This window comes from Polypterus senegalus, chromosome 10 (assembly GCF_016835505.1).
Source record: "Polypterus senegalus isolate Bchr_013 chromosome 10, ASM1683550v1, whole genome shotgun sequence".
NCBI lineage: Eukaryota > Metazoa > Chordata > Cladistia > Polypteriformes > Polypteridae > Polypterus > Polypterus senegalus.
The window spans coordinates 144,261,108-144,288,736 of record NC_053163.1 but is presented as its reverse complement, the minus strand read 5'-3'; the positions used below and the strand labels follow the sequence as shown (position 1 = coordinate 144,288,736).

The following is a 27,629-nucleotide window of genomic DNA, read 5'->3' as shown; positions in this document are numbered from 1 at the left end:
AACATTCACTATCACATGAACAGACTCACAGTTTCTAACTTGCCGGCCATTACGTTGTTAACTCACATGCAGTCACCTGTTTGACCCAAGACAAAGACTCCATTACGCAAGCATCTCAACTACTCATCAGTTTGCATTATTGATTTAGTGCTACTGACCATTTATAGCTCAGTTATTGGTATTGTCTGATTGTCACTTGTTTTATTTGACACATGGATATTTATTGGGTGTTTATTTATTTTTTATTGCTATTGCTTTGTTTAGTAACTTGTGTCTCCTGTGTCATTTTTCCACCTACTATGCTGCTGCTGTATGGTTTTGCACCAGTCAGATTGGCAACAAATACTTTTTATTGTACCATACTGTGGAATTATATTGAATAGTACAGTATTACATTAATTGCCCAGTCAAATGAAGATGCATTTTTAAATCACTGGAAACTAATCTCTTTGCTTACTAATTGTTATGGGTATAAATCAGATTACTAAGGAGTTCTCGGTAGACAAATTTCAAAGAATGTCCATTTAGTTTTAAATGTCATTGATTATTAGTTAAGAGTTCAAGATTTTGCTTTTGGACACTTTTAAAGCAGTTGGCACCACTTAAGCACTCATTTCTATTGAATGTGCTTTTCTAAATAAGGAATTTACTTTCCCACATTTAGGACCTTGTGATGGATTTTTCTTTTAATTAGTTTTGCCATCTTTACAAAGATTCATTACAAATAAGGAAATATGTCAAGGTCGATTGGTATCCTTTCTCTTTTTAGTTAACTGCAGAAATGTTATTTAAAAATTAATGTTCAGTGAATTTCAAGGAATATTAGTTTGTCCTAGGCAATTAAAAATGGAACAATTGTCTAGGCGCTACCCTTTTTTGAAAAATCAGACTGAATTTCATAAAGCAAATTGTAATAATAGCATAAACACATTCTTGCTCTTGTCTAATTTTAAGTGCTTTGAACACAGGGAACATGCTATATAAATAACATTTATTTTATTATCAACATTTTTACTGTTATTATGGTTAAATATAAACAAACCAGCGATTAACAACGGGCACTTCTAATACAATTTGTGGTGTTTCAGTCTGCAAGACAGACACTTGGGTAAAAAGATAGATAGTTACATTTATGTAGCGGTTTTCTAGACTCTCAAAACTTTTTATATAGATAATATGGAGCCACTTCAATTATCACCATTGTGCAACACCCACTTGGACAATGGCAACCATTTTTGCACCTGTATGCTCCCCACGCACTAGCTATTAGATGGTGAAGGGGAGAGACAGAATGGACAATGCCATAGTTGGCAATTTAATCAGAACACTGGGAGACACCCTGCCCTTTTTCAAATGATGCCTAAGGATTTTGACTATAAGTCTCATCCAAAGGACGCTGACAATTTTTGCTTTTGTTTTACAGCACGTGTCCCAGTCACTTGACTGAAACATTGGGATCCGCACACAGAGCACAGGATAAGCATCCCTGCTGGCCTCCCCAACACCTCTTCCAGCAGCAATTTAAGCTTTTCCTAGATGGTCTCGATGCTTAGTTTTTAGTGAATTGCAGGTGGTTAGCACTTTGCTGTTGCTGAAATGTTCCATTTTAACTAATTTTTGTAAGAAATAATTTTTAAAAAATAGTCACAGTCAGGAACTGAACTTGACATCACTGAAGTATCATGTCATCATCCCTGCCACAAAGTCATCAAAGCCAAATTGACCAATCAGATTTCTCGGAGAACTCGGATACATGAAATACACACATACACACACAGAGGGTATGTTTTTATTATATAATAGTTGCAATTTTGTTAAATTTATATTTTTGTAAATATTACGTAATTAAAATGTAAATGACATAATTAACTTGTAAATAGTTAGAAAAAAATCCAACCATCCACCCGTGTAATTCAATTCCAGTTTGCAGGGAAACCCTAGAAAATGAAAAGTGGGTATTACAGAGCGGTGTCAGCTTCTCATGTTTTAAATCAGCCAACCCGTTATCTCTGGACGCAGCGCTATCTTTTTAAGAAGCAATCTTTGCAGCACTGCGCAGGCTCGCTTTTGTTATTAATGTCGCTCTCCGCCAGTAGCCGTGTCGACTGTGAAGACGTAATTACGCTAAAGAGCAAATCAACGTTGAAAGGCGGGTTAAAAGACCTAACACTGCCGTAGTTACCAATGAGCGTTCAGAAGTGGCTATGACCAATTGGTAATGTGGAATTTGTTCGTCAGACCAGTGAGTGAAAATCCGATCAAATCAAATGTTGAGATTACTTTTCAAAACCAATGAGCGACGAGGGGCGGGTTAAATCAGCGATCTAGTGTTTGCTGTAAGGCCCCGAATCGAAGCGGCGACGATTAAGTTAAAGTGAGTTAACGTTGTTTTTTCACTGGGGACTGACATCTAAGGTGAGTGTGACGGGAATTCTTTGGGGGGAAGAGGGCTATGATGTAGCTTACCTGCAGTTTAGCGATAATACCTGTCTCTGTTATTTTTAAAACGAAGGCGAGTGATTGTTGTTGCCTACGTCTATCGAAGATGAAACAATCTTTTACTAGAGCAGGCCATTGAGTCCTCTGCAACTCGACGATAATGCCTGTGGTATTTGCCTACGACGTCTGAAAAAGCTATTGTCCGTTATCTTGTATAAATCCGATAACGCCCATTGACATCCAGATACTGTTAGAATAATAACAATAAAACGGGACGCATGCGCTTTAAAGTAGCATCACTTTTATAAAAAGCAGTTTTTAATCAACTTATATTTCAATTGCAGAACTATGCATGCAGTTAGTCCTCTCAAAAATGCGTGCAAGGTATTATTCAAAATATGCTGCAACTACATTTATTTTCGCTAGTTGCATTTATTCAAATTGTTCACTTTGTGAGACGTAGAGTTGGGTGCTGATCACATCAGGTGAATATTATACAACCAGACAGTTGCACTTGTTGAACGTAACGGGTTAAATGCAGTGCGTTTTTAACAGGTTTAATATGAGCTTCTAGCGTTTACACCACGTCCACATTTGCCCCATATGGCGTCTTACCTACATAGTGAGTATTAGTGCCAGGGCATTGTGGGAGGCACGTTTGAAAAGGCTTAAGGGCCCATCATCAAAGCAATGAACAAAAGCTATAGGCTATATCATAGTAACTGTGGAATATACAGTAGACCAAGGTTAAGTTAAGCACAGACTGCATAATACTTGTCAGACCACATTTGGAGTATTCTGTGCAATTGCTGGCACCATGCAACAAAAAAGACATAGCAGCACTTGAAGCTGTGCAGAGGAGTGCAACAAAGTGCATTCCAGGATTTAAGGACATGTCCGACAAACATGAGCCAAGTAGACTTCAAGGGGACATTATTCAGGTCTTCAAAATTCTAAAAGACTTTGATATAAAGTAGATCCAGCTAAATTCTTTCAATTCGGGAAATCACATACTCCAGGATATTAATGAAAACTGTGTGGTAGTGCATTTAGAACAGAACACAAGAAGCACTTCTTTACTCCAAAAAAAAAAAAAACTACCAAGGCATGCAGTTGAAGCAGAAAACTTGACAACCTTTAAAAAGTGTCTGGATGAATTATTGGGATAGCTTACCTATTAGCTAAACAAACAAACTTGTTGGACTGAAAGATATCCCCCAGTTTTCCACATTTCGTATGTGAATGTTGGATCTTAAGTACTTCCTTGAAAATGCAAGCACAGTACTTTTTTTTTTAGTTATTTTTTATTGTAAAAACAATACACAGACACAGCTTATGCAAACATTTTTACAAATGAAATCTTTGTACATGATTACGTAAAGAAGCATTTCAATACTAATTTAATAATTTGTAAACTGTTAACAGGCAAGACGTCCAGGTTTGGTTCCAACTTTGTGTCTGATGCACACCAAAGAGGTAATGTCTGTCTGTGATGCTGAGATGGATAAACAGGTTAGAAAACAGATGCATGGATGTATAGCTAACTGTCATGTTTTCTCAGACTTAAGTCAAGTAGTCCACAAATATTGCATAGTGAAATGTAGCTAACGACCAATAAATCACAGATATATTAATGCTTATACTTTTCATATATGCAAACAATGCCAATTGCTTGATTTTGAGTTTTCCTAATATAGTGAGTTATTCAAATATAAATTTAGAGATCCAATGAAAGTACAGTGGTGTGAAAAACTATTTGCCCCCTTTCTGATTTCTTATTCTTTTGCATGTTTGTCACACAAAATGTTTCTGATCATCAAACACATTTAAGCATTAGTCAAATATAACACAAGTAAACACAAAATGCAGTTTTTAAATGATGGTTTTTATTATTTAGGGAGAAAAAAAATCCAAACCTACATGGCCCTGTGTGAAAAGTAATTGCCCCCTTGTTAAAAAATAACCTAACTGTGGTGTATCACACCTGAGTTCAATTTCCGTAGCCACCCCCAGGCCTGATTACTGTCACACCTGTTTCAATCAAGAAATCACTTAAATAGGAGCTGCCCGACACAGAGAAGTAGACCAAAAGCACCTCAAAAGCTAGACATCATGCCAAGATCCAAAGAAATTCAGGAACAAATGAGAACAGAAGTAATTGAGATCTATCAGTCTGGTAAAGGTTATAAAGCCATTTCTAAAGCTTTGGGACTCCAGCGAACCACAGTGAGAGCCATTATCCACAAATGGCAAAAACATAGAACAGTGGTGAACCTTCTCAGGAGTGGCCGGCCGACCAAAATTACCCCAAGAGTGCAGAGACGACTCATCCGAGAGGTCACAAAAGACCCCTGGACAACGTCTAAAGAACTGCAGGCCTCACTTGCCTCAATTAAGGTCAGTGTTCACGACTCCACCATAAGAAAGAGACTGGGCAAAAACGGCCTGCATGGCAGATTTCCAAGACGCAAACCAATGTTAAGCAAAAAGAACATTAGGGCTCGTCTCAATTTTGCTAAGAAACATCTCAATGATTGCCAAGACTTTTGGGAAAATACCTTGTGGACTGATGAGACAAAAGTTGAACTTTTGGAAGGCAAATGTCCCGTTACATCTGGCGTAAAAGGAACACAGCATTTCAGAAAAGAACATCATACCAACAGTAAAATATGGTGGTGGTAGTGTGATGGTCTGGGGTTGTTTTGCTGCTTCAGGACCTGGAAGGCTTGCTGTGATAGATGGAACCATGAATTCTACTGTCTACCAAAAAGTCCTGAAGGAGAATGTCCGGCCATCTGTTCGTCAACTCAAGCTGAAGCGATCTTGGGTGCTGCAACAGGACAAGGACCTAAAACACACCAGCAAATCCACCTCTGAATGGCTGAAGAAAAACAAAATGAAGACTTTGGAGTGGCCTAGTCAAAGTCCTGACCTGAATCCAATTGAGATGCTATGGCATGACCTTAAAAAGGCAGTTCATGCTAGAAAACCCTCAAATAAAGCTGAATTACAACAATTCTGCAAAGATGAGTGGGCCAAAATTCCTCCAGAGCTGTAAAGACTCATTGCAAGTTATCGCAAACGCTTGATTGCAGTTATTGCTGCTAAGGGTGGCCCAACCAGTTATTAGGTTCAGGGGGCAATTACTTTTTCACACAGGGCCATGTAGGTTTGGATTTTTTTTTTCTCCCTAAATAATAAAAACCATCATTTTAAAAACTGCATTTTGTGTTTACTTGTGTTATATTTGACTAATGGTTAAATGTGTTTGATGATCAGAAACATTTTGTGTGACAAACATGCAAAAGAATAAGAAATCAGGAAGGGGCAAATAGTTTTTCACACCACTGTATGTTAAGGCATAACTTGACGGTTTAAAGAACACAGCAACTCTTACAAGCTGTGTATCAGATAATTGAAAATAGACATGTTTACACTTCAAAACCAGAATTGGAACCTAAAGGCATCATTTAATCCTAATATGGATATATTTAAATGTTTATCAAGTTTAGAATATTTTTTTGTTTAGAGGTAGTACAGGTTTAGGTCAGTTTGATGCACTAATATTTTACTCTTCTCAAATGAAAGTGTGAACGTGCCAGTTGACTCCAGCAGAGTGTCCTGCAAGAACAATTGTGTTTTTTTTTGTTTTTTTTTTCTCCTTGTGGAAAAGTGTCTTTTTTGATATTGTTTGCTGCTGTCCAGAGTTTGCCACAATATACCCTGTACTATAGAAAACATTATATTTGTTCAGCATGAAAAGTTTTTATCTGCCATCACTGCAAATTGCTTGGGGTAACATCAAAAATTTTACTTTTGATTGAAGCATTCCTTTAACTCTGGCATTTTTTTTATTAATGACCACAACTAGTCTGCATATTTTTTCAATTTACCCATCCAGGCATTATTAAGCCCAATTATTCAAATTCAATTTTGCTTTGCACTGAAGCTATCCCAACAACTTCAGGATCGCAGCAGTTGTCATTCCATCAGAGTGTGTGTTCCCACTCATTTAGTCACATTGGAATACTTTAGAGTGACCAGTTAAGTCAGCATCCACATCTTTGGGATGTAGAAGGAAAAATGGATTACCAGGAGAAAAGTTCCATAAAGAAATCATGGGAAATTCCTCTCTAGCAGTAAGCAGGCTGAAATTTGCACCCACGATCCAGTAAACGTGAGATTGCCACCTTATAAAATCAATGCAGTGGACAGCTGCAGCCATTTGTTTTCTGTAGCCATTTTTTGTGTACTTTGATTCAACAAGTCTGGAACTTTTTGGCACATCTTCCAGAATGACTTTAAGACATTGTGCACTTTACTAGCCAGAGCACTACCTCCTGAGGGTATAGCGGAGCAGTCAGAGGATTCAACTATAATCATTTCTCTTTGTTTGTTGTATAGTTCACTTGGTTACAGCTGTAGAAGAAGCAGAGCTTTTGTGTGCCTAACTTACTCTCAAACCTTCCATTAAGTCAGTGATATGGTAGTCACTCTGAATAAAGCAATCAAATGAGAATCAGTACAGAATAATCTAATGCTTGGGTTATTGTTGCAATGGCATTTGTATGTTTGTGTAAACTGCAATTACTATCACAAAAGTGTTTTAAATGTGCAGGTTTATAGTCTTGGTGTGCATCTTATTAATTGCTTTACATTTTTTTTTAGTTATCCATGTTTAGAACTCTATATAATATCACCCGGTGTGACTGAGGTCAGTAATTTGAAACTCTGGTTTATTTAATTGATCGTATTGGCCAGGGCTGCCCAACTCTGGTCCTGGAGGGCCACAATGGCTGCAGGTTTTCATTCTAACCCTTAATTAGTGACCTGTTTTTGCTGCTAATTAACTGCTTTGAAATGAATTTTAATTGACTTGCTCTTGAAGACTCAGCCCCCTTAATTGTTTCTTTTTCCTTACTTAGCAGCCAAACAATAATGAGATACAAAATGAGCTAAAACGTGACCAACAAACTGTGACCATCATACAATATCTGAAAATAAAGAAAGATGAAGGTCTCAGGAATGTTGATCAGCTCAGATCCTCAAAACATGTTACCAGTGCTCTTAGAAAAGAGAACAATCAATAATTTCAGAAATGTCTGCTATTGCACAATGAGAGCAGCAACAAGCCATGGAATTAAAGAATGGGTTTAATTAACAATAAGAATCAGCAACTGATTGAAGTGAAATTGGTTGGAGTTCGAGGCCCTGACTTAGTTGTTCTTCTGCTGGCACATTCACTTCACATTTCATTTATTTTTGGGTGCCATTTAAGGAAAGAAATGAAGCAATTCGGAGGAATGAAAAAAAAAAAAGTAAATTAAAATGAAAGGAAAAGGAGTTAATTAGCAGAAAAAATAGGTTGCTAATTAAGGAATGGGTTAGAATGAAAACCTGCAGTCACTGTGGCCCTCCAGGACTAGAGTCACCAGGTGGCACTGTGGTCAAACTGTAGTAAAAAAGAAAAGACAGAAGTACCCCCCAGGATCAAAATGCTGGCTCGAGACATAGTTAACTGTCTTCCCCTGATCAAATGAGGGAGGTGCGCAAATATTTACAGAGATTGTTTCAGCATTGTGGATTTATTTACCAGGCTAACCATCCCCTGGAGCTCCGGCTGCGTAGTACTGAAACATGACAGTGAGGAGGGCCCTGCCCGGCACCCCACTCCTGACATCCCACTTCCCCCTCGGCCTGCAGCCTCTCTCTCGGATTAGCATGAATATATCCCTCCTGCACGCGAACTATGATTCTTAGCGCGATGAGAGAAGTCACAAAATTAGCCAGAATATTTAAGCAAATTCTAGAAAAAAAACCTGATCTAACTCCGTTAAGTAGTTCTCTCGTGAAAAACAGACATATAAGACAGATTTTTTTAGATATAGTAATATAGCGATAGAGAGAGAGATATATTTATATATTCACACACACACAAATTTTGAGCTTTATATATTAGATACATATCGCATCAGGTAGTGGTGTGCAGTTGACTGGGAGTAATTTTTATATGTAATTTTTACCGTGTTTTAGCCCATCAGGAGGCTGCCTTTATTACTTTTCATATAAGTGACATGTGCTGTAGTGGTGTGTGTTCTGTTGCCTTCTAACACAACATATGATGGTGCAACTGCAGAGATGAGGTGGGTGGGGTGGGTGGTGAAGAATTAACAGTGGGCGTTTTGGGGAAAATGGAAGGACTGGTGGAATGTGGCCATAAATTAGATACATTTTTTTTTTTTTTTTTAATAAAAATGTATGATTTGAGTACAGCTATATTGAAATGCTGGTGCATGTACTGAAATACATACAAATATTCACATATATGTTTCTTCCCAAATGTAAGACAGCAATTCACTCTTCCTCAGACAACTATACAATAATTACAGAAAAAATATAATATATAATCACATTTTTTTAGCACACTTAATAAAATATTTGGACACGAACGTCATTAGGCTTTGTGCCCTAGGAACCAAATTACCTAAAATATTCTTTAACATTTCAATAATTATTTACTTCCCTGATGTTGATCTTTCTGATCATAAAATTAGGTCATTTTGATAGCAGTTGACAAGAAGAATTAATAATTAATTTTGGAATCACAGTATCTGAGGGTTCTTCTAGAGCACCTCTTTCTCTTTCACGATTTGGCTCAAAAACTAATCGACACATCATCGTCTCATAACGGGCATAAGTTTCAAGTTTGGTACTTTTCCGCCCTTCTGTTTTAGCTGTAGACCATCCTCAAGAAAATGTGACAAACAGACACACACTCTTCATTGACAGTATCAGCAGAACCTAAAATGTCGAGATCTGCCGAAAACCGGAGATCAAAATTTTGATGAATCTAAAGCTTCCACTCCTCTAACATAGACGATAGGTTATGGTATGGGAGGGCTCAAAGCAAAAAAGTTGATACGCTCCAGTTATTTCATCTACTTATCTAAATAAACTCGCCTACAGTTTCATTGCAGTGTTTTCATTTACATGGAATGCAAAGTACACCCCCAGTATCAATGTGATGTGGGGAAAGGAGAACACGTGAGGTGGCACATTGTGGTTGGAGTGAATTACATGTAAGGCTCACTTGCAAAGCTTCCATAAGCACAACAGACTTGCCAAATTATGCAAATGTGAGAATGAACAGCAGGCTTACTTTGCGAAGACAGAATGAACAATATTAATTTGTGTTGGAACAACATGCTTTTTACCTATATATATAATTTTGAGTACAACTATATTTAATGCTAGTGTGCATATTGAATCATACACAGTGGTGACATTTGTAATGTCAAAAAACAATTCTGATGTTGTACATCCTCCAAGCTAGTGAGCTGAACTACAACATTTATTTATGTTTTCATGGTAATATAACGTTTACTCAATGCATTTTCAAGTTTTGAATTATGTGATCTTGTTTGATTCCTGTTAGTGTTTCAGATTATGCATTTCAAATGATTTATGAGCATTTAAACCTTTATTTGGTGAAGGCCTCTATGCAAAAATTAGCAGAATTTAGTTATAAGAACATGTGTAGCATCCAGCACCACTGTGGTGAGAGCAGTTATTCTTTAGCTCTTTAATGTACTTGTGAGACCTCACCTGATTGATTATGTGCCGTTATGTGTCTCCATGTTAGAAAAGTGACATAACTGCACATAAAGTCCAGAAAAGAATGACTAGACCTATGTCAGTGCTTCAAGGAATGAAATGGGAGGTGAAAAGAGTTCAATTTTACATAAACAGAAATTAAGGGGCAACATGAAAGAGGTGTGCAAATCTATGAAGGAAGCTGAATGTTACTTTAGAATGAGCTTTTCAGCCTGAACATGATGGCACAGACAGGGAACTGTGTTAATGTTAGAGAATATCCCTTTACACACAAAAGTGTAGACATGTTGATGAAAGTACCTGCCTAATTAATTAGGAACTGAAGATCTTTAAATCTCATCTTGCTGTTTTTATTGATAATGTTAATTAAAAATAATTGATGAGCTGTATTGGGATAGACAAACTTTTCTTGTTAGATAATTCCTTATACTTTGCTCTTCTGATACCATGTGTCCATTTCTTGGCTTTATCCAGGACTACATAATTTTGCAAAGGTTTGCCTTTTGTTGATGTTCAAAACATTTTTATTTTTAGTAGAGCAGATAGCCTGGCATCACAATGTACCAAGACCACCCACTTTTCCTGACTGTTAATTTATATACTTGCAGGCTGGTGGAATATGTCGCATGCTGCCAAGCAACAGCAGAGCACTGGACCTCCGTGAGTATAAACTTATTCAATTACACTGATTATTCTTGTTAATTTCTATCCTTTTCCTAATAGTGAGCTGCACTTTATTGAATGTGTTGCTCAGTGAACTGTTGGCTATACCACATTATGTTTTCTGATTGCTTTCTTTATGTAATATCTAACAGGTGGCATTTCAATAATGTACCAAGGCTCATTTTCTTTTGTATGTTTGGGATAAACACCCTGTTTCATTTACTTTATTTACCCTCTATCATTTGGCTCAAACTGCATTTTATTATTACCAATGTATTTCCTTGTTCTGCTTTTTCAAGTATTTTGTTTATAATGATAATTGAGGAGCGGGACCAGGATTTCTAGCCGAAGGGGGCATTACAGGACAGAGAATACTGGAAACAACACATTTTTTAGATGTCCACCAGAACAATAAAATGTTAGTGAGTTGCTGCTGTTCTGTATATTTGGTTACCTGGGGATGCGTGCCCCTATGCCTGAGAACTAGGGTCCAGGACTGCACCGGTTCAGGGGGTATTCCTGACCCTGACCTTGGGTTTAAAGGCCAGAGTTCTGGTGAGCTTGGATTTGGAAGTTGAGCTGAACTAATGTTCAGATTAGGGCTGCCGTGATTAATCAATGTAAACAAATAAAAAAATTTAGTTAGATTGTATTTTCTTAATTGATTTGCATTTTCACTTTTTGCCGGATATTTATGATAGGGCTGGCAACTTAGAACTCTTTAACTGTCAACTTGTGGATCCAAAAGAAAAGTACTTTCCAGTGATTGTCAAAACTAAGCAGCAATAACAACCTGTATAAACATAGATCAGTTTTATAAACTTAGTCATATTAAAAAGTTTGGGAACCCCTCTTAATTCTTTGGATTTTTGTTTATTGTTGGCTGAGCTTTCAAAGTAGCAACATCCTTTTAATATATGACATGCCTTATGGAAACAGTATTTCAGCAGTTACATTAAGTTTATTGGATTAACAGAAAATATGCAATATGCATCATAACAAAATTAGACAGGTGCATAAATTTGGGCACCCCAACAGAGATATGACATCAATACTTAGTTGAGCCTCCTTTTGTTAATCTAACAGCCTCTAGACGCTGTCCTCCTATAGCCTGTGATGAGTGTCTGGATTCTGGATGGAGGTATTTCTGACTATTCTTCCATACAAAATATCTTCAGTTCAGTTAAATTTGATGGCTGCTGAGCATGGACAGCCTGCTTTAAATAATCCCATAGATTTTCAATGATATTCAAGTCAGGAGACTGTGATGGCCATTTCACAACATTGTACTTCTCCCTCTGCATGAATGCCTTTGTAGATTTCGAACTGTGTTTTGGGTCATTGTCTTGTTGGAATATCCAACCCCTGCGTAACTTCAACTTTGTGACTGTTGCTTGAACATTATCCTGAAGAATTTGTTGATATTGGGTTGAATTCATCTGACTCTCGACCTTAACAACGGCCCCAGTCCCTGAACTAGCCACGCAGCCCCACAGCATGATGGAACCTCCACCACATTTGACAGGAGGTAGCAGGTGTTTTTCTTGGAATGCGGTGTTCTTCTTCCACCATTCAAAGCACTTTTTGTTATGACCAAATAACTCAATTATTGTCTCATCAGTCCAAAGCACTTTGTTCCAAAATGAATCTGGCTTGTCTAAATGAGCATTTCCATACAACATGCAGCTCTGTTTGTGGCGTGAGTGCAGAAAGGGCTTCTTTCTGATCACCCTGCCTACAGATGTTCTTTGTGCAAATTGCACTGAATTATAGAATGATGTACAGATACACCAACTGCAGCGACATGTTCTTGCAGGTCTTTGGAGGTGATCTGTGGCTTGTCTATAGCCATTTTCACATTCTTGTACATATGCTGCTCCTGTATTTTTCTTGGCCTGCCAGACCTGCTGGGTTTAACAGCAACTGTGCCTATGGCCTTCCATTTCCTGATTAGATTCCTTCCAGTTGAAGCTGACAGTTTAAACCTCTGAGATGGCTGTTTGTAGCCTTCACCAAAACCATGAGACTCAACAATCTTTGTTTTCAGGTCTTTTGAGAGTTGCTTTGAGGATCCCATGCTGTCCGTCACTCTTCACCGGCAATCGTTCTGTCGCGCGTGTTCTTGTAAAGCCTGTGTCTCACAGTCGCACTTCCTCTGTTTGTCGTGTCACCAAAGGCAAACTGACCAATCGCATCGAGTTGACCAATTGGATTGCTCTGAGGAACTGGACACGCAGACCTTAGTGTTTTATTATATAGTAGGTAAACGTTTAAATGTGATGATGGCAATAACCAGCAACAGGAATTTAAAAAAAATGCTCATTGTGCAGTCTTTGCTCCTTTAGAATAAAGTTGTACCAAAGTTGGCAGTGCAAAAATCACCTGTTGCTGAGAAGTTTAACTTATAATTATTTAATGCTCTGTGGTTGCAAAAGTACAGATTTTTTTTTTTAGCCTTGTCTTCTCCTCTGGAGTTATGAGTTGCCTTTCTCCTGCATCTTTGTTGGTATCATTTATATTTTACAAATATTATTAAGCTGCTTTATGCTAAATATTCCTAGCACCTATATTCATGATGTCTATAAACAATATCTATCTTAATTTAACATGGATTTTTTTTAAATATATTTGGAACTAGTCAGAGTTGATACACAGAGGTCTAAAAGACCCCCAAAGCCTATTTCTTTGGTCTTGTTTCAAGTTGGACTACTGACATCAAGTTATGTCAAGTCCATTATTGATCAAATGTATCATTTTCTACTTTTGGGCATTTTTGGGTGAAATACTTTATTGATTACGGTTGTCTTGTTTTCTCTTTGTGGGCATTATTAGGAAATGGCAAAAAAATAAATTAAAAGATTTTCAAATTGTGTATATAAAATTATTGAATAAATATTCAAGTACAGTGCAAATTGATATATCTGAGTTATTTGGACAAAATTAGTCAATAGATTAATTCATAAAATAGCCAATAGATTAACCATTTTACAAAATAAACATTTGTGGCAGCCCTTGTTCAGATTGAGAAGATAATCAAAATAAGCAGTACAGTAAGTGTACACTCAGTGCTTAGTGTGAGTACAAAGGTGGGAAGGGGACCAGTGCCCCTAATATTTAGACAGTGGACTTGACCTTGTCATTAGAGGACCCAATCAGGCATTTTTGGTTTTTTTTTTCTTTCTTTTTGCTTATTTGGAATAATTTGACTGATCCATATGCCTTTGATTGCAGTGCATTTCCCTTTTTATGTGCAACCTTGAACTCTTTGATTTTTTCTATACTTTTAGAGGACGGCTCAAAAGTGCTTCCAATCATTTGCTCTATGTAAAGCTTTTACAGAGTAATTTGTAATGCTAAGGTTAGGATTGTCATACACTTTGCATGGTTTCCTGAGAACTTCAGTTTCACCCCCTTCCCAGAGAAATTGCAGGTTTGATTAACAGATAAATATAAATTAGCTTGGATTGTGTGGAGGTAAACCAGACCTCCAGTGTACAGGCACCCCACCTATGGCAGGGTCACTCTCTGCACCAGATGTTGGCAGAATGCGCCCTGGCTCTCCTAAAACTGTACTTTTGAAATATTGAATTTGAAAAAAAATGAATGAGCTAATTACTATGTATATCGCATCTGGCTGTGTTTTAAAAGTTCCTTCAAGTTATTAGAGGGAGGATTTTTCCAGCATAATTTCTTAAGTAAGCACAGGGCAACAACATTTATTTATATAGCACATTTTCATACAAATAATGCAGCTCAAAGTGGTTTACATGATGAAGAAAAAAGACAAAATAAATAAATAAGAAAACTAAGACAAAACTTAATAACATAGAATAAAAGTAAGGTCCGATGGCCAGGGAGGACAGAAAAAACCAAAAAGAACTCCAGATGGCTGGAGAAAAAATAAAATCTGCAGGGGTTCAGAGAGCACGAGACCACCCAGCCCTGACTAGGCTTTCCTAACATAAATTACCTAAATCAGTCCTCATGGTATTCAAGCTTCTCATGGAAGGACTTGATGACGGTCATGTGGAGTTCTGGCCTTTTAATCCATCAATGTAGGGACATCACGGTGCTTTGATCAGGTGGTGGTGGCACAGGTCGCCACCACAGAAAACTGGAAAAAGAACAGAAGAGAGAGTTGGGGTGAGTATGAATTATGGAGACACTATGAATAGTTATGATAATTAATAGAATATACAGAGTATATAAGTATATAAGTTATGGGAAGGCCATGTTAAAGTAATGAGTTTTTAGCAGTTATTTTTAAAGTGCTCCACTGTATTAGCCTGGAGAATTTCTATCCGTAAACGATTCCAAATTTTAGGTGCATAACAGCAGAAGGCCGCCTCACCACTTCTTTTAAGTTTAGCTCTTGAAATTCTGAGCAGACACTCATTTGAGGATCTAAGGTTACGATTTGGAATATAAGGTGTCAGACATTCCGATATATACGATGGAGCAAGATTATTTAAGGCTTTGTAAACCATAAGCAGTATTTTAAAGTCAATTCTGAATGACACAGGTAACCAGTGTAGTGACATCAAAACTGGAGAGATGTGCTTGGATTTTTTTTTTCCTAGTTAGGATTCTAGCAGCTGCATTCTGCACTCGTTGCAAACGATTTGTCTTTTTTGGGTAGTCCTGAGAGGAGTGTGTTACAGTAATCTAGTCGACTGAAAACAAACGTGAAAACTAATTTCTCAGCATCTTTCAGTGATATAAGAGGTCTAACTTTTGCTATATTTCTTAAGTGAAAAAATGCTGTCCTAGTGATCTGACAAGATTAGGATTCCCCAGCAATAATTGTAATCTGCTGCTAGGGATAAGGACATAGGGCCTTTTCTTTTCCTGCTGCTAGCTTTGGAACCTCAAATGGACAGGAGGGTATACAAAAAGGATGAATGGGTCATTCTCCATTAGTTTTAATGCACTGATACTGTAAAAGTATGTGTGCGAGAAATTATAATTATTATGTACTTATTGGTATGAAGCCTTTGTCCAAGACCACATACAACATTATGGTTACATTTTGTTGTTGTTTTTACAATTAGAGCACAGGCAAGATGAAGTGACTTGCTCAGAGTCGCACAGTGTCAAAAGCAATATTTGAATCTACACATTCAGGCTTTAAAGTCCAATACCTTAACCACTACACCACATTGCCTGTCATTTTTAATATTTCAAGCCACCTGCATTGTACTATTCTGTGTGTTACAGGCTACTGTCTGCAAAAAATCAGAACGGGGAGGTTCTTCTCTTAGGGGCCATCAAACTGGAGCATAGCGAGACAAATGTGCGGGCGGCAAATGCAGGCGAAGGTGGGAACACAGCAGGCAGCCAAGGGAGAAGCACGGAGGAGGAGGTGAGATGCTTTCCATATTCCAGTTTGCTCCCACGCTCTCTTCCCCCGTCTGGACCAATGAGTTTTGTTTCTTTTCTTTTCTCTGCTGAAATCTTGATCAGGTTGCTGAAACTTTTTGGTTTTATCTTTCTTTCTTTCTATTTTTTTTTTTTTAAAGCCGGTGAAAAAGCGTGGCTGGCCAAAAGGGAAGAAAAGGAAAAAAGTGCTTCCAAATGGTCCAAAAGCTCCTGTGACAGGATATGTGCGTTTTCTAAATGAGCGACGCGAACAAATCCGAAGCCAACATCCTGAGCTGCCCTTCCCAGAAATCACGAAGATGTTAGGGGCAGAGTGGAGTCGGCTTGCCTCCGATGACAAACAGGTGAGGGACGTGTCTGTCTGGTGGGGGATACTGTCATGTCACAGTGCTGCATTGCATTTGCATATGTGGCTATGATCTTAATTATAGCGCTATCTGGACGAAGCCGAGAAAGAAAAGCAGAAGTATATGAGAGAACTGAAGGAGTACCAGCAGAGTGAGGCGTACAGACTGAGCAATGAGAAGATCCAAGAGAAAAAGATCAAGAAAGGTACTGAAGCCTATATGGAAGTGGTGGATTGTGGTAATAAAGAAGTGCAGTATTACATGTCCTCTGACCTTCTTTTCTTACACCAGAAGAATGTACGTCAGTCATCATCAATGCGGTCACAAATGGGCCAGGACACAAGGTAGGCACACATGGTTTGCCAGGGCACAAGGTAGGCATATGCGGTTTTATTAAGTATCAACTAAGAGGAAGTGAAAGTTTGGAGGAATTGTTCTGTTAGTGTTTACATCATTTGCCAAAATACATATGTAATTTAGCCCTGGTGTAATATTTATGAGCTAATCTAATGTAAGAGCCATTTGCCAGTTATTCAGGTTATGTTAAATTGATAGAAGTATTTTTTGAGTTAAGTGTTTGCTTAAAAGTTTGTGTATGGGAAGTCCTATTATAACCCCCACCAGCTAAATTGAATTGGTGTATTCTAACGATTTCTTGTCTGTCCAATTGCAGATTAGATAGTTAGTGACCTGTCTTGCCACGTGTAAGGCATGGAGGGCGCACGATTTCAAAGTGTGCCTTACATGGCATACTTGGTGTACATTTAGAATGTAATGAAAAGCATAGAGAAATAACACATCCTTAAGTATAGAAACAATTGAAGTTTAACAAGAAGAAACTTTTTCCTTTTTTTTTTTGTTCCTTTTATTCTACGTTAACAACTTTTCTCTATTCTTGTGTGGACTGTCTGCTTTGAAATTTCACTTAACCTTTTTTTAAATGAACTTTTTTGGACTGAGAGATTTCCTTTGGTACATGTTTGGTTCATGCGTGATCCTGCCTTACTCACCAGCAGCTACATCTAATTCAGACTTATGTGTGTCCGGGCCTATCCAGGCAGCATTGAGGCACAAGGCAGATATGACCCTTAGGTGGGGCAGTGGTCCATCGCAGGGTTCACTCACATTCACACAAGACCAAGTTAGAATCTAGAGTAAACCTAAAGAACACATCTTTGAGATGTCGGAGGTAACCTGGAGCTCCTGAAGAAGACTCCAATGAACAACTACCAGGAACGATGTTGGGTTTGTGTAGTGACAGTACTAACAACTGTACTCCCATACAGTCCCAACTCTGATATAATTTTGGTGTTAAGCACCTTTAGTTGGAATTGAAACTTATTTTTATGTACTGCTGTGTTAGAGTTTCAGGAATGTAGTGGTTGTGAGTTTTGTGAAGTTCATCACTTGAATTGATCCACCTTCTGCCCAAGCATTAGAAGAGCCTTATGCCCTTAAGCCTTTTTATAATGAATTAACCCTAAGTACACTGATTCAGCATGGTGTGATTTGAGCTGCCATGAAGATAAGGTGTTAGCTGCTAATGTGACTTTGTCTGTTATAACTGACTGTGAATTCCTATTGGAGGTTTATTTTCTCTGGGAATCCTGTTGACTGGAGTTTTTGTTTTCTGTTCCTCCAGGGTCACCATGTGATATCTTGGTTATAGTGTTAATATACTGATATTATAATTTCTTTAATAATAGTCAAATTAAAATTGGTCTGTTTTGCTGTTTATATTAATTAGTTTGTCCATACAGTTAAATAAACATGAACAAGTGTTTTGTATCATGTAATCAGGTGTTGAGAAACATCTTTGAATATGCTAGAGTCTTGTTCTGGATACCTTTTTTCAAAGTCCAAGTTTAGAGAGCTGTGCCTTGTGTCTGATTCTTGCTGGGATGGGCTCCGGCTCCCCTGCTCTAGATAAGCAAGTTTAGAAAATGGATGGATGGATATAACATATTTAAGATGGCTCAGTAAGTTGATAGCTGAAAGGAGTACAACCCCACAAAGTCTTGATTCTTGCATTTTACCCAGCCTTCTGTAACCATTTCAGAAGACGATTGGATAGAAGAGTCTGCCTGCCCTGTGGTGCACTGCTACCCTACCCAGGGTTGATTCTTGGCTTATGCTCTTTATTGCTAGGACCAATATCCTGTCATCAAATTGTAACATAAAGTAGTGAACTGAAGGTAGATTTTAGGTGACTGACAGTAAGTACAGGTAGAGGGCAGAGCATATCCAGCATTGTCAGTTAGAAAATAAATTGGACAGGTTGTATGGTGGAGTTGTCTGTTCAGTCCTCATCTTTGAATTTCTGCATTGCATGATCCCTGAGTAAGTCCCTTAGACAGCTTGAGGCCTTATTTGTAAATTGTATCCCAATTCTATAAGTCAACTTTTGTAAATGTGTCATCTTGATATACAGTATATAAAGCACAGCCTGATTGTTGGTTTAGCCACAACTGTGCTTTATTAAGTCAGAGGTTTGAAATTTAGCACAAAGGTACTTTTCCTCATAAATCTCGTTTGTCAGCTTGAGGTTGAAAGAAGTGATGTGAAATACTACAGTGTGATGTATTGACAGAGAAAGAGAGGCACATTGGTTATGATGGCAGTGTGAATGCTGGCACTCTTACCTTTCAACAAAGAAATCCGGGTTCAGTTTCCATCCATTACATTGACCTTTTTCTTACGATTTGTCCTGGTCTCAAACTACCCCGGGTATGGCCAAATTGCGTCCAGAGTTATTTATTACAATTTGGGGTCACTAGTGTAATCTCTCTTCATTAAACCACCTTTGCAATGAGAACAGCACTGTGTCTCTGTTGCATTTAAACCTGCCTGAAATCTGGGTGCCACAAAAGCTCAGTGTTCTTTTTTTCTTTATATATGTATTTCTTGAGGCCCTGTAAAGTCTTAATTATTTATTTGTTAAACTAGGGGGCTCTGCCCCCTGCTCACTTCGCTCGCCAATCCCCGTGCAGGCCCTACGCGCTAGTCATTTCCCAGATCTGCTGCTTGCGATGAATCGTGTTGTGCTTTTGGTTAAACACAAATATCAACTCTGTCTTTGGCATCTCCATCTTTTGAAACTATTATCGCTGATAGTTAGTCACATGTTGGTTTATTATAAATGCAAGCGTGATCTTTCAGATTCATATAGGAATCCAAGAAAACTTCTTTGTCCGTGTTTTTCAGATAAATTTTGTGTAAAGTGTGATACTTTTGAACGTATGGATTTGTATCCATTATTGGCTGTAGAATTTCTAATACTTCCGATCGTTTAACTCTTTCAATTCTATGCTGCATCACTTCTCAGTGATCATAAATATAAACCTGACCAAATTGGGGTCTCTTTGAAATTAAACTTATAGTAGCTTCAATTGTTGCGGGACAACAGATTCTAATAGCATATGGTCCTGAATTGTGTAAATCTATGTTTTGAGCATTGATTGATGCAAATGCAAACAGATCATTGTAGATGCAAATATTTTGCCTGTAGTGTTTGTGGATTTCATTTTCACCAAATAACACGTTTTATTTCTCGTGGATACGCCTCATTATTGGGAAGAAACACTACTTTTTCCCTGATGGCAACACAAATTAGATCTACAAGTTTTCAACCTAAAGTTTAAATCCGAACAATTATATACATTCTTCTGTCATATCACCCATGTCCATATATTCAATCTCTTTTCGCTGTTCCTTTATTTCAACAAGTAATAATTTCCGTTTGTTGGCGCTGTGATCTTTACTATCAGTTTTTTGAGACTTTCGAATTTTAGAACTTTATTAATCTCTTATCTGCTCTGCATGTGTACCGCACCAACGTTTTTGGACTTCTTAACGGTGTTCTACTTTGTCTTCTACTCTTTGTCTTTTATTTCCAACCCCGCTTGGACCTGTTAGGTTTTTAATTATACTTGGTCCAGGCTGATTATAACTTTCCTTTTTCCGAATTTGCACTTAAATTATTATTGTTCATTTTTGAACTCTTTTTTTCTCCAACGCTTTTTGGACTCTTTTTGACGTGGTGTCCTTTCTTCTTCGCTTAGTCATTGACATTTCATCTAGAACGTATAAAAGTATTGTCCAGAAAAGGACTACATCGAAGGAAACGAATAGATTGTATGTCTTGTATTAAAATGAGGTAAATGTAAAAATTTATAAGAGCTGAGAGCACAGGAACTGTGTCTGACAATAGCATTCACACGAATGAGAGGTGAGTGGACCATGGGCGTGGTTAAATCTGTTGGCACAAAGTCTCATCTCACGGGACTTGAAATTATCTCTCTGAAAAAGTCTCGCCACGTCCCAGGATTTTTTTTTATATACAATAGAGAGATATATGTATCATATCTGTCTATAAGTCTGTTCTTTTTTTGACCTTGCACTGGCTTCAACGCAAGCTGTCGTAACCCTACAGTTTACTCAAATCTCCTAGTGAAGTGATCTTAGCTGTTGTGTTCAACTTAAACACAATTTTTCCCACTTTAGCTTAATAGTAAACTTTGGGTAAAGAGCTAATTTCAAATAGCAAGTATTAAGATCTGTTGATAGAGAAATTGTAAAATATAAGTAATGATGGTGTGATGGATAGCGGGTTTCAACCAAAAACATATGTATTTGATTTTAGCCCATTTGCATTTATACTTTACTTTATTCAAAAACTTTCATCACAATTTTTGTCATGGCCCCAGGCCACTCCGGGATATAACAATACTTACGTATTAAAGGCAACAAAGTTAAGGATAGTTAAGTTTGGCAATGTCTAATTTGTAATTACTTTCCACCATTCAACTTTCTCACCTGGACAACACTGGGTAACCTAAATAATCCAAACAAAGAAATCAAAAATACAAAAAGAGAAAATGTGAAATTTAAAGGAGAACATGGGACGGATGTAAAATGCCTTTCATGTTAACGGTAATTTACAGTGGGTACGGAAAGTATTCAGACCCCCTTCAATTTTTCACTCTTTGTTATATTGCAGCCATTTGCTAAAATCATTTAAATTAATTTTTTCCCTCATTAATGTACACACAGCACCCCATATTGACAGACAAAAAAATAAAGATTTTTTGAAATTGCTGTAGATTTATTAAAAAAGAAAAACTGAAATATCACATGATCCTAAGTATTCAGACCCTTTGCTCAGTATTTAGTAGAAGCACCCTTTTGAGCTAATACAGCCATGAATCTTCTTGGGAAAGATGCAACAAGTTTTTCACACCTGGATTTGGGGATCCTCTGCCATTCCTCCTTGCAGATCCTCTCCAGTTGTGTCAGGTTGGATGGTAAACGTTGGTGGACAGCCATTTTTAGGTCTCTCCAGAGATCCTCAGTTGGGTTTAAGTCAGGGCTCTGGCTGGGCCATTCAAGAACAGTCACAGAGTTGTTGTGAAGCCACTCCTTCGTTAAAAATATGGCTGTCCACCAACATGTGATATTTCAGTTTTTCTTTTTTAATAAATCTGCAACAATTTCAAAAATTCTTTTTTTTTGTCTTGTCAATATGGGGTGCTGTGTGTACATTAATGAGGGAAAAAATTAATTTAAATGATTTTAGCAAATGGCTGCAATATAACAGAGTGAAAAATTGAAGGGGGTCTGAATACTTTCCGTACCCACTGTAGAGATGCTAGTAGATGAGTGTTTGGCAATAGGTGTGTTGCAAGCATTTGTGAAGCAGTGAGTAAGGAATTCTTGAAGGTATTAATTATTAGACTTGTCAGTTAATACCAGAGGCTTCACTGTGCTTTCATAACAAACAGAAGTGTAGTGGAACCAAATGAAGAGTGATGTGTGTTCTTTACATTTGGGATGATGCTGATTCTGATTCAGGCAGCAAAGTTTTGAGCCTGCTTTGTCAAGGGTAGCACAGTGGCTGGTGCTGCAGCCTCACAAGTCCAGCATCCTGCTTTTCAATCCCTCATAACAAGACATTTAATGTGGAGGTTACATGTTTTCCACATGTATTTGTACCTCCAATTTGGTGGCTCCAAATTGGTCCTTTGTGGATGTATGCAAGGGTGGGCAGTGGAATGGACTGGCACCTTGTCCTGAGTTGGTTTTTGTTGCACCCAGCCCTCTATGACTCAAATGTGGTTAGTATATGGATGGATGTTCTATTTTAAAACTTTGCACATGAAGACCAGTGAAAAGAAAATGTTATAATTGATGCTAGGATTTCTTGTGTGTGTTTTTTTTTTCTCACTATTTTATATATGAGTTATCTGTAGTAGTAGGATGTTGTATCGTGTTAGCCACAATGGATGCATTAAGTCGGGCAAAATTTTGGATTTAGAAGTCATAGTGGACTCTAAGCTATTGACTTCCCAACAGTGTTCAGAAGCCATTAAGAAGGCTAACCGAATGTTAGGTTATATAGCAGGTGTGTGGAGTACAAGTACAAGGAGGTTATTCTCACCCTTTTATAATGCACTGGTGAGGCCTCATCTTGAGCCCTGTGTGCAGTTTTGGTCTCCAGGATGAAAAAAGGACATAGCAGCACAAGACAATGTCCAGAGAAGAGCAACAGGGCTGAATCCAGGGCTACAGGGGGGGAGTTATGAGGAAAGATTAAAAGAACTGAGTCTTTACAGAGATTAAGAGGTGATATGATTGAAGTGTTTAAAATTATGAAGGGAATTAGTCCAGTGGATCGAGACTGTGATTTTAAAAAGAGTTCATCAAGAACACGGGGACACAGTTGAAAACTTAAGGGTAAATTTCACACAAACATTAGAAAGTTTTTCTTTACACAAAGAATGATAGACACTTGGAATTAAGCGACCAAGTAGAGTGGTAGACAGTAAGACGTTAGGGACTTTCAAAACTCGACTTGATGTTTTTTTGGAAGTAATAAGTGGATAGGACTGGCGAGCTTTGTTGGGCTGAATGGCCTGTTCTCGTCTAGAGTGTTCTAATGTTCTAAAATGACACATTTCATTGACTGACTGAACAGATTACAATATACAAGCTTTTGAGGCAACTTGGGTTCCTTCTCCAGGCAACTTGTTCAGTCAGCCAATTAAGCTTGTTATTTTGCCTAACTTCTCAATACATATATGGCTTATTGAAAATTATACATTTAATTATTTGGCCATTTATTTAAAAGTCTTGTCTCTTCATTTGTAAACCCGCCTCCTCTGTTCCCTCATTAAAGGCTCAGCACTGAAGCTTTTTAATCCGTTCATGTAGAGAAAAGCCAAGCAAAATGACACCTTTTATTGGCTAACTAAATTCAATAAATCCTTTTGCTTGGTTTTTCTCTACATTCATAATGGCTAACACGGTACAACACCCTAGTACTATAATCCTTTCATGAGAGGATTGTGTTGGGTTTCCTTTCTGCTCATCTAACTGCAGTTTTGTCTTGGTGGACAGAGCGGTGACCCACTTTCTGACAGATTCTCCAGCTTTGATGTGCCCATTTTTACTGAAGAGTTCCTGGATCAGAACAAAGGTAATGATGGGCTTACCTGTATCTTGCTTGTCTATTTTATAGTGTCTATTTGTCTATTCACGATTGCCTGTTTTCTCCATCTCATTCAGCAAGGGAGGCAGAAATCCGTAGGTTACGCAAGGCCAATGTGGAATATGAAGAGCAGAATTCAGTGCTGCAGAAGCACATAGAAGACATGCACAATGCCAAAGAGAGGCTGGAGGCAGAGCTGGCGCAAGATGAGCGAGAGACTCAGGCTTTACAGCACCACCTGCTAAATATCCGGCAGGCTCTCTCAGCAAGCTTTGCGGCACTCCCGCTGCCAGGTACACGTGGTTACTTAAAGAGAGCAGTTAGAAGGGGGAGATGAAGGAATGAGAAGTACCGTGATCAGCTGAAGCAGTTTTCGCTACATTCATCATCTTCCTCTTACACTCCTACCTCTTTCAGGTACAGGGGAGATCCCAACTCCCAGCACAGTGGAGTCCTATATGACGCGACTAACCAGCATTCTTGAAAGCAGCCCCCTAGAGTACAAGAAGCTTGTTGCCAAGATACAGGAAATCGTCAGCCATTTTGACAGGTACAAAGTGGAGTATTTGGGATAGTAGACATACAAAAGTGGTAAAGTGCAAAATGCATCTCGGTTGCATGCTTACAACAAAGAGGAAAATGCAGTGTCACCCTGCAGCAAGCAAAGAGTATTTGAAAAGCTCAATTTAAAGAACTAACCATACCAACTAGGACTGCTCTCCATGCTTCATTCTGTAATGACAAAGTGTACATTCCCTGTAATAAAATGGTTTCCAATGGGGTGAACATTTTTAATGCCACAACATACAAAGGTGGCATTGTAGTGTGGTGGTTAGGGCTGCTACCTCGTGGTTTGAATCCCATACTCTGTCATAGCTGGTTGTGACAAAGTCTTGAGAAATTTAATTCAGAATGCTACTTTGGACCAGTGTTTAAAAGCATGAGTGTCCTGGGATGGGTTTGTGCATATTGTTGTCTCTGAACTGGACAGGAGGGTGAGAAAATGAATGGATAGGTAAGTGGCTGTTAGGATAGTTGCAAGAATACAATTCAATAAATTCCCAGTGGCACGGTTCAACAACTGGCCTTGTTTGTCCATGATTTCATTGAGCAAGCCATCAAGCCACCCTCCATCAAATTATCTCTCATTAACCCTTGGCCCTACGCTTTTGTGTGGTTCAAAATAAATTTCAAATGCGAAAACCCTTGAACTGTAATTAAAGTGGCTGCTTTCCTTTACTTATCAGAGGTGTCAGACATAACAGTTGTACTTGAAAATTCTAAAGGGTTCACAAACTTTCCCAATTTCTGCATAAATATGACCTAAAACATCATCAGATTTTCACTCCAGTAGATAAAGTAGATAAAGAGAAACCAGTTAAACAAATGAGACAAAAATATACTTGGTCATTTATTAAGGAAAATGATCGAATATTTGAGCCCATTCCTCCGTACAGAACAATTTCAACTCTGGGATGTTGGTGGGTTTCCTCACATTAACTGCTCACTTCAGGTCCTTCCACAACATTTCGATTGGATTAAGGTCAGGACTTTGACTTGGCCATTCCAAAACATTAACTTTATTCTTCTTTAACCATTCTTTGGTAGAACGACTTGTGTGCTTAAGGTCGTTGTCTTGCTGCATGACCCACCTTCTCTTGAGATTCAGTTCATGGACAGATGTCCTGACATTTTCCTTTAGAATTCTCTGATATAATTTAGAATTCATTGTTCCTTCAATGAAGGCAACCCGTCCTGGCCCATATGCAGCAAAACAGGCCCAAACCATGATACTACCGCCACCATGTTTCACAGATGGGATAAGGTTCTTATGCTGGAATGCAGTGTTTTCCTTTCTCCAAACATAACGCTTTTTATTTAAACCAAAATGTTCTATTTTGGTCTCATCCATCCACAAAACATTCTTCCAAAAGCCTTCTGGTTTGTCCACGTGATCTTTAGCAAACTGCAGACGAGCAGCAATGTTTTTTTTGGAGAGCAGTCGCTTTCTCCTTGCAACCCTGCCATGCACACCCTTGTTGTTCAGTGTTCTTCTGATGGTGGACTCATGAACATGAACATTAGCCAATGTGAGAGAGGCCTTCAGCTGCTTAGAAGTCACCCTGGGGTCCTTTGTGACCTCGCCGACTATTACACGCCTTGCTCTTGGAGTGATCTTTGTTGGTCGACCACTCCTGGGGAGGGTAACAATGGTCTTGAATTTCCTCCATTTGTACACAATCTGTCTGACTGTGGATTGGTGGAGTCCAAACTCTTTAGAGATGGTTTTGTAACCTTTTCCAGCCTGATGAGCATCAACAACTCTTTTTCTGAGGTCCTCAGAAATCTCCTTTGCTCGTGCCATGATACACTTCCACAAACGTGTTGTGAAGAGCAGACTTTGATAGATCCCTGTTCTTTAAATAACACACGGTGCCCACTCACACCTGATTGTCATCCCATTGATTGAAAACACCTGACTCGAATTTCACCTTTAAACTAACTGATCATCCTAGAGGTTCACATACTTTTGCCACTCACAAATATGTAATATTCGATCATTTTCCTCAAAAAATGACCAAGTATAATAATTTTGTCTCATTTGTTTAACCGGTTTCTCTTTATCTACTTTTAGGATTTAAGTGAAAATCTGATGATGTTTTAGGTCAATTGGATTCCAGGCATTCCTTGATTTGTAGAATGAGAGGATGAATGCTGGTCATCCATGCAAGTGTGACACGCCCACACACCACCCCAATTGGAAGATAACAATTTCTTCAGAAATGCTTTGGTATGCAAAGGTGGGCTAGATTTCAAGACAGAGGTCTCTAGAAGGCTGCAGAGAAAGGCATGTAGTAATTGGACATGGTTGGGATTTTTCCTAAGCACTGCAACTTATTTTTATGAATTTTGCTGATCAATGGATTCTCAGCTAGTTAGCAACTCATTTTGAAAGAACTTGAGAATATTAAGTTGGTGATGGGGAAGCAGGATTGGTTTTCGAAGTCCTAACACACAACTTTCACTGTCTTGCATTTTAGTGAAAAGATCTGAACAGGATGTAAGGAAGGAATCGCTGCTCATTGGTGGGACCATGCCTTATGGCCTTTTTATCTTTAAGTGGAGGAGCAACACCAACCTCTGCACCTTGATTCACAGAATTTCCTGATGCTGACTTTTCCTCACAGACTGCAAGATGAAATATACGAAGAGCTCCCTAAACACTGCCATCTGCCTGTGGGGTGGCTATTGAATGAGAGGCAGTTGGCTATTTTGCTCTCCCACATATTGTATATGGTCTTGCTTTGCCATCAACGGCTATTTTGTTGGGGAATAGAAGTTTTACCTCACTGCTATATTTTTAGAGGAGCAGAGTTTGGGACTTTATTCCACCTTTATCCCACCATGACATTTTTTTTTTTTGTTGTTGTTTTTTTAAATAAGGTACTCTGATTACTTTTTACTGCACCAGTTGCATTTTAAGCCCCCTCTCTTTTATTTCTATTGCAGTTGTAGGTTTAAATTATTTCCACCCTTGTGCCTTACAAAATGTCTTGTCAGCTTCTGCCTCATATGATTTTTGCCTTTCAGAAATGTATCACATTCCATCAGTAGGGCCTTTTTTTAATCGAACCAATGAATTTTGATTTTTATTTTTTTCACTCTGGAATTTCTAAAATAACAATTGCTTAACCTTGAAA

The 27,629-nt window shown here is 38.2% G+C and overlaps 1 protein-coding gene across 3 annotated transcripts; it reads left to right on the top strand.

The window, feature by feature from the left end:
- The first annotated feature begins 2,302 nt into the window (after positions 1 to 2,302).
- hmg20b (high mobility group 20B) lies at positions 2,303 to 27,629 on the top strand. Of its 3 annotated transcripts, XM_039766957.1 has the most exons (11): positions 2,304 to 2,415; positions 3,865 to 3,915; positions 10,662 to 10,713; positions 15,934 to 16,078; positions 16,236 to 16,439; positions 16,527 to 16,647; positions 16,734 to 16,786; positions 23,838 to 23,916; positions 24,006 to 24,221; positions 24,346 to 24,478; positions 26,970 to 27,629. In XM_039766957.1, exons 3-11 carry the CDS (start codon positions 10,673 to 10,675, stop codon positions 26,980 to 26,982), a joined length of 1,005 nt encoding a protein of 334 aa, XP_039622891.1. In that variant the 5' UTR covers positions 2,304 to 2,415; positions 3,865 to 3,915; positions 10,662 to 10,672; the 3' UTR covers positions 26,983 to 27,629. The 3 variants fall into 3 exon arrangements, with proteins under 3 accessions (XP_039622892.1, XP_039622891.1, XP_039622890.1); XM_039766958.1 differs by lacking the exon at positions 3,865 to 3,915 and having other exon boundaries at positions 2,303 to 2,415; positions 16,737 to 16,786; XM_039766956.1 differs by lacking the exon at positions 3,865 to 3,915.